The 8,532-nt window shown below is 33.0% G+C and overlaps 1 protein-coding gene across 3 annotated transcripts in view; it reads right to left on the bottom strand.

Moving 5' to 3' along the window:
* Positions 1-307: 307 nt before the first annotated feature.
* LOC118194808 (facilitated trehalose transporter Tret1-like) overlaps positions 308-8,532 on the bottom strand; it is a 74,789-nt gene continuing 66,564 nt past the window's right edge. For all 3 annotated transcript variants that reach the window (XM_035366010.2, XM_035366011.2, XM_035366013.2), the window contains one exon: positions 308-1,513. In XM_035366010.2, the coding sequence (XP_035221901.2) occupies positions 324-1,513 (1,190 nt within the window). In that variant the 3' untranslated portion in view covers positions 308-323. The remainder of the gene's footprint in view (positions 1,514-8,532) is intronic.

Here is an 8,532-nt window from a genome sequence, read left to right as displayed (position 1 = left end):
CACCGCGACTCCAACCTGGACGTCTTGAATAAATATGCGCCGAGTGTGCCACCGTAGTGATGCTGGAAGGAGAGAGAAAATACCTTACAAAGGAATATCGACTGGGAATTTTCCAAGTAACGAAAAAGGCAGACTTTAAAATTCATTAATTTACTAATGTTAATGAAGAATTCAATTACTCTTATAGTACCATTTCCATAAAATATTTTCGTAATCATAATATTTTCGTGCAATATATATTTGTAATCAGGGAAAGACATTATGCTCACCGTATACTTTCTTTCTAAATTTATTGTCAAACCAAAAGTGTAGAGGAAAATAATTTATTTTGAAATCACTGAAATTGGCATATCACTTTCAATATCTTTTGATTTATGAAATATATTACTTATCTCTTCAAGTTTCTTTCCTTTCGTCTCTGGTAATATAAAAAATATAACTAAAAAACTCAACGCTGTTACAGAGCTGTACGTCCAGAAAGTTCCGTGAGTCTGGATAAGATCTTCAAGCTGTGTAAATGTTTTAGTTACAATGAAAGCAAACAGTCCATTAAAAAATGTTCCTAAGCCACCAACAGTACTGCGGGCTCTTACAGGTATCATCTCAGCTATTAAAAGCCAAGGAACAGAACCATAACCAATGGAAAATGCTATTACGAAAGAAATAAGGCTTATGAGAGGCATCCAACTGAATTTTGTGCCGAATTCTTGGTTATTTAGTGCAAAATAATAGTAAAGGCCAAGGGCAATAAGACTCAGAGTCATAAATATTGATGAAAGTAGAAGTAACAATTTCCTTCCTGCTTTGTCCACAATAAAATTGCTTCCTAATGTTGCTACAACTTGCACTGTAGCTAAAACAATAGTGGAATTCTCTGGCTTCATGAAGTCCTTACTTACTTTAAAAATTATAGAAGAATAGAAAAATACTGCATTTGCTCCTGAAAACTGTTGGAAAAACATCAGCAGCAAGCAAATCACCGTCGGTTTATAAACAGTTGGGTGCTTAAATTCCTTCCAGCTTAATAATCCTTTACGCTGGAATTCCAAATCTTTGTAAATAGCAGTACATTCTTCTTCAGCATCTGTATGACTTCCTTGAAGGTACTGCATAACAAGAATTGCTTGATCTAACTTACCCTTCGCCAGTAACCATCTAGGAGTCTCTGGCATACGACAGAAGCAAATTAAACTCATAGTAGCAATGGCAGCACCAAACAGAGCAAGATATTCCCATGTTGTGTAAGATCCTACAATAACACTAATAAGATTACCAATGACAAGAAAACCTTGAAAGGCTGAGCCCAGCAGTCCTCTCACATCAGGCGTTGAAATTTCAACACAGTACATAGGAACTGTTACAGATACAATCCCACATGAAAAGCCACATACAAATCTTCCGAAAATAATTAGAACAATGCCTTTGGAGAAACTTATAGCAAGCCATCCAATAACAAAGGGAATTATGTTGAATACTAGTGTATCTTTTCTTCCCATTTTATCGGTAAGTGGCCCTAAAGAAGAATTGAAATAAATTAAAATATTTTAATGACAACCAAATATGTGAATTTAATAACTATAAATATCCTTTTTTTTACGTAAAACCTTTTAGTGGAAAGAATTTTCAAAATTTTACTCTCATTTCGAAATCATTATTATTTTGTTTTCTAGTTATGTTAGGCATAAACCTGAACGCTTTTAACTAAATCACTCAGGGCTTTTTTTAGAACTTCCTTAACTAAGATCCATTCTTGCAATGGATTTCATTCCTGAAAAATTGTTCTAGTTTTGAAATCTTATGCGAAAAACTCATTTTTTACAAATTAGTCCACTTTCTACAAAGACACCCAAAATTATTCTATTTCGGGTATTTGACGCCGAATTCCGTATTTCAATGTGTACCTGTTGGCAAATATTTGAGCTAGCGTTCGAATTCTTACTCTTAAAGCAAAAAACAAGTTCTTCCTTTTATGGAGTGGGAATTCTTCAAATGTGCATAGTTAGGTATGGCGAGTTTGTAGCATTTTAGTGATTTTTTTTTTTTTTTTTTTTTTTTTTTACCGGAAATTTAGCTGCGAAAACTTTGATTCGGCGATTTTTGAATTTCATTACTTTTATATTAACAGGTATATCAGCTTTATTATAAAATCATTGATATAACTCTTATGTGTTAAAATTGTATTTTTTTAAAAGTATTAAAAGGGAAAATAAAACTTTTTTTTTAATTTCCTTCTCTCAAGCTTTAAAATCAGTTTACCTTTCATTATTCACCAATATAACTTTCATAGTTATTTATGTTTCCTCCCTTTAACTGTAAGTGTAGTTTTGTTCAACGATCAATATTATACCTAAAGTGAGCACAGGAAGCATCACATTTCCATTAAATATGCAATGTTTACGTTCTTCCTTTTTTTTTTTTTTTTTTTTTTTTTTTTTTTTTTTTTTTTTTGTGTGTGTGTGTGTGTGTGTGTGTTTGTTTTCATAAATGCACTCATATCTGATACTGAAACGACAAGATAAAAAATTTTTTTAATGATGCGAAATTTAATCTGAATGCTCCAGAAGAAAGAACTGGCTATTTTCGATATTCAGTCAAATTGTTCTAGTTCTTACTTTAACTCCGAAACTAAGACTAAGGAAACTTCATCTAACTTGTACGGCAGGAAGTTTCAAAATTGTTTTGTTTTTCAGTTTGACAGCTAAAAAAGAAATTTTACTGCCTGTGGTATTGTCGTCCTCTAGTGGTATTTAGAGCAATGGATGTCAAACATTTTTTACTTTGTATTTACTGATCTTAAAAAAAACTCTAGGTATAGGCTAGTAACTGTGGCAAAAAAATCTATTCCTAAGATAAAATATTCTAAAATGACAAGTTTTTTTGAAGCATTTTATGGCTATTTTGTAAATTTTTGAAACTGTTTAGACTATCAGGAAACATACTTTAACAGAAATATCTCAAGCGTAACAAATTTATTTTAAGAATTAATTTTACTACTATTTAACACTGTTTCTTATTAAAAATCATCCTGAGCACTCTAAAATACAAGGTATTTTCCTACTAGTAAAACTCTTAGAAAAAGCTTTGCTGTCATCTGGAGAAAGTCTAAGAGTGTTGCCGACAATCGAAACGAAAACCTGCCAAAATCTAGCTAGCGATATGCCTTTCTGATCAGTACCGAACGCACTTCTATGATACAATCATGAATACATATATAAACAATTTTAAATGAAGTAACTCTTTTAATGGTTTAGATTAGAAATTTAAGGTAATGAAAAATGATGATAAATTTCGAATAATAAGGTGATGAATTTCTAATATTTTAGTATTTAACTAATAACTTTCTAATATTTCAATATTTCACACATGAATTTTGAATATAAAAACTGGTAGTATTAAATTTAATAAATATAACATATACAGAGGCATAAAAATTGTATTTTAAAGACGTATGGAATATGATGGAAATAAATGCATTTTTTAATAATATTTATACAAGTATTAGACTATTTCACACACGTTCACGAACAAGCGTTAAACAGCGTACAAGTATCAGGTAGTGAAAGAATTTAAAGAAATGTTATCACATAAATCATTTTGCATAATATTTTGATAGTCTTTTCTAAGCCTGATAGTCTTTCTTTTTTTTTCATAGTCTTTCTTTTTTGATAGTTTTTTCGAGTCACCAATGGAAAATGCCAAGAAAACTTTCATTGTAAAATGTTCACAGTAAAGCTTTCCGTATTTTCTTGTAGGAATTCTTTTGAAAATACAGGAAAAAGAATACTGAATACAAATTTAATAAATTAATTTTGGAGATTAGAGTTAATGAATTCTCAATATTTTTAGTCACAGGGAAATGTTTGCATTGCTTGATATAGATTCCATTGGTGGTGACATTTAGTTTAAAAATACAATTATCCGTTTATTCGCTTATTTCAGTTAATTTTTTGATATATATCGAATATGGGGTTATACTTAGGCCAGCCAGTGCCCCTTCCCTGTTTCTGGAGTATGTGAACAGCTATAAAAGCTAGAAGAATAATTATCAGTATTTGCAGCATGTTTTAACGAGAAAATAATTATAAGAATTTAGAAGGCAGATGTAGCAGAAATTAATGCATCATTTCATGTCCTAAAAAATGTTTCCTAAAGAAGAACAACTTCGCAAAAAAAAAAAAAAAAAAAAAAAGACATGTTAGTTCAAAACATGGGGTTTCTATCCTGTATTCATTAGCGGCCATATGGAAGTAAGAATGCAGAAGGAAGGAACTCATAAAGGAGTGATTTCCCGAATCTCCTCTTCTGTTTCATACTGTGGTTAAAATGAGAACACTTTATCCGGACGCTATGAGACGGACATCCAGCCTTTGGCAATGAATTTTAAAGTGAATTCCTACAAATATTTCAACGAACTCAAGAGTTTTGGTCCTTATAATCGGACCTCAGCCTTTATTTTAAATTGGACAAGCAATAAACGCCTAAAGCGAGACAGCCCACTTAGTTATGGGTGGAATTCGGATTTTTTTCAATTTTAATGTTGAAACATTAAGCCTTTTAGCCTTTATGCTCCAGATACTTCATTTAATCATGTTAACATCCTTGAGGAATTGTCGACTAATATTGTCAAGGGCAACCATCACCTGGAACTCCTCAGGCAAATGGCTCTTGAAATCATAAATGATATGTCTGTCCAGGCCTGTGTGATATATACAGATGGAAGTAGATCAGATAAGGATAGAGCAAGGAATGGTGTTTATAGTAAAACTCCAGAAGGCGACATCAGATGCAGCACAGAAATTCTGATCATTGCTCTGTCTTGAGATCGGAACTTATCGCCATAAGCAAAGCACTTGATTATGCTCTCTGTTCGACTAGTGACGTTATATTGATACTGACACACAGTAGAAGCTCCAGTACCTGAAAACCTGGTCTAAGATCATGGATACGACCGACTGGAATATCGTAACTAAACTTTTTGAGCTCGGACAGCGTAAATCAATATATCTCCAATGGATATCGTCACATGTTGGGGGTGTATGGTAATGAAATAGCTGGCGATCTTGCAAGGAAAGGTTGTGATCTTCCTACTCCCATTTCCACTGATTCAAGCCCAACTGAAATACATTCCCACTACAAAAACAAAACGAACATGGCGTGGAAATTTTCCCTTGCTCATCATTGGTAAATCGCTGAGCAACCAGGCGTGTCACTTCAGAGTAAAAGAACTAGATTTCTCCAAACGGCCATGGCCATATTCAGAAGCGGGCATCTTCGATGCATGAAATTCAACGGGGGAAAGGACCTTCAGGTCGTGTGCTCGTTCCCTCCCTGCCCCTCCCGTTCACCTACTGGATTGTACAGGCGTCTCCCTGAGACAGCTGTCAGCTGAGCAGGATGATGTCAGCGATTTACTTTCATCTCCTCCACCAGTGACTCCTGTTGGCGGAATCTTCCCCGTATCATCCTCTATTTAAAAAGTCATTGCCGAGAGAAAAATATATATTATATGATAAATGATCACTGGCTCATTACACTCGAGGTTAGATGCTTCTACAAGAGTATAACAGTGTAGAAGTGTTTACATATATATGCTCTGCTTTTTACGTGATTCGTTTTGCTTTTCAAAGTTGTTTTCTCTTACCGTCCTCTTCATGTCTGCTCGGCACCCTCTACACTTGTAATAATGAAACACGTATTAGACGTTCTTTGAACGTAATCAATAAACACTGCTTAGATACACTTTTTGAAGGATGCGCAAGAGTAACATGCAGTTCTGTTTACAATCACATTATTCTTAAATTGCTCTTGATAGTTTCATGCTTGTCTGTTTAAAACGCTATGAAGAGTATAAATAAACTTAAATTTATTGAAATCTAACAGGGGGCTCCATCCAGCGTTAATTTAAATTAAAGATAATTTAAAAGTAGAGTATACGTATTGAAAAGAAATATGTGAAATAAATAATGCTTTAAAACGAAATTTGTAAAATAAATTATTCAAACCAAATGGTTAATAAATATTGGAAGATCCTGATAGAAACTTTAAAAGACCCACTTTGCATAAAACGTTTTAATTGATGAAAGCGAGTGTTCGCTATCTCAGAAAGCGACTTATCGAAGGGATTTAGAAAAGAAGTTAATGGGAGACTTCAGCGGGGCGCAATTTTGAGCAGAAGATGAATAGGAAAAGGATGAAGTATCGAAACTAAGGCCATGGAGGTTAGAATAACATTTTTTCCTTCTTGATCCAAAAGGGTAACTGCAAGTATCGTAAAACATCAAGCCCAAAGTTGCTTTCAGTTCCCACGATGGAGTAAATCTATTCTCGCTCAAGAGAATGTAAACATCATTTGGGACATTTATTATCCAGTTTCTACGAACAGAAACCTAGAATACTTACTATAACTTATTTTTAGGATTGTAACATACACCCCACAATTAGAAAAACAAAGAATGACAGAGGAGGATTAGGCAAAATTTCGCAATTAAATGGAAAAATCTTTTGAATTTAAACACTTTTCTTTGGAATTTAAAAGAAAGAGCATAGTTTTAAAAAATCTTCTCTTGTAAGTTGTTCGCTTAAACTTTGAGAATCTCGAATGAACCTGGAGGTATAGGTACTACAGCTTAAGAATCACTGGTTTAGAAAACTCAAGTCTGGAACTGTAACAATTGAAATAAAATGTTTGGAACTGAAATATATTAAAATCTTTTCTAATTTAACGCTTGTCCAACAACATAACTACGCTTTTATTCGCAATGTTTTAAATGCACATGCATATAGAATTATCTTCCGTATGTAAATTTTCATACATATCAAGCTAAAAAAGTACTCATTACCTGAAGTTTTACTGCAGTCTTCTCGAACTCTGAAAAGTATTATGTTTTGTTCTTAATGCTTAATGGCAAGTGAAACTCAGCTTGCAGTATTGAAGTTCACAAGAAACTGCAACCAAGTGTTTCAGAAAATGAGGCTAATTTTTGTTCTGATCTACAAGTATAACTGAACATTATGAATTCCAATAAAACATTGTACATTTTAAGTAATGTACACTTTAAGTACATTACTTATTTTAAGTGTTACATTATTTTAAGTGAATGTACATTTTAAGTAAACCTGACATACAAGAAAACGAAAAGCACATGGATAGATTGTGTCACGAGATTCCTGAATATTCTTTTTTATTACAAAGTTACTTAACCATACATTATTGATCCCCTTGCGTCAAAGATGCATGAGATTGGAGCATGAAAAAATACAAAATATAGAATTAAAATAAGGCAAAACATCATCACAATAACATTACTACATAGGAAATGTAATCTCATTACAATAACATTATTCGGTAACGCATCGAAAATGAGGGGGGGAGAGGAAACAAAAAATTAGTCGCTGAATGTCAATAGCATCAAATCTCTAGCAATAGAATCTTCCAGTTTTTCTAGATATTCTTTCATTATGAGCAATCAACCATTCCGACATTAGATCTCCATTATGTGTAAAAACACATAATGGTGAACGGAGATCTAAATGTTTTGCTGCAAGATGCAATTAAAGCTGTATACAAGATCAAACCTAATGCCAAGCGTGATAGAATGTTTCAACAGTTACGTCAGGACAATAATGAGGATTTTGTTAGGTTACTTTTATATACAGATAAGTTCGATGGTTGTCAAAGAGTACATGCTTATCTCATTTTGCAACAAAGTGATAGTATCATACCATTTTTTGAAAGCATTAATGAGACCAGTCATCGTCAAAAATTAAAGGCAATAAAGAAATATATTTTTTATTTGTAGACATTTTAAGGAGATTTCATGAAATCGATTTGTAGCTTCAAGAAGCTAACAGAACTCTTATGAGTTGCAAAAATATTGTGTCATTATTTATCGATAAACGTGATCGTTTTTATCACAATCTATTAAAGACAGCATTTCATCAGTTTCCCGAATTGTTATCTATAAAAGATGATGTAACTCCAGAGGAGAATAATAGGTTGAGTAGTCTTAATATCGGACTTAAATCGAATATAGTTTGGTTTGGTTTTGTTTTAGTTTATTATGACAAAGCACACTAGGGCTATCTGCCTAAGGGAAGGGGATGCCATCGTGGAGGACTTTCTAATAAATCGAATGTGAAAAAATGATTTAAAAGTATTTTGACGTTAAAGGTGCTTATGACTGAATGAAAAGTACTTTTACTGCAAATAATTCTGAGGTTGATATTACTTGCCAACAAGAACTGTTAGGGCTCAAATATGATGATGAGAGTGAATGTAATTTTGATAGTGGTGGGCATGCAAACTAATTTCGGCTAAATAAAAACATTTCTGCGTTAAATCAAAATATATGGAAAATTGTATTTAATTTATTGACACCTTTTCCACCGGTGTCCACCGAAAACAGTGGGACAAAAACATCGCGGACGAAAACGTCGCGAAGAAAACACTGCAAGGCGAAAACGTCGTAGTACAAAACATCGTCATCGAAAATATCGAGTTAAAAGATAAGGTACCTACAAATCATTGCACAC

Source organism: Stegodyphus dumicola, chromosome X1 (genome assembly GCF_044657685.1).
Source record: "Stegodyphus dumicola isolate Sdum_Otavi_A_Nest chromosome X1, ASM4465768v1".
NCBI lineage: Eukaryota > Metazoa > Arthropoda > Arachnida > Araneae > Eresidae > Stegodyphus > Stegodyphus dumicola.
The sequence above is the reverse complement of the archived record's forward strand: the minus strand, read 5'-3'. Positions and strand labels throughout refer to the sequence as shown.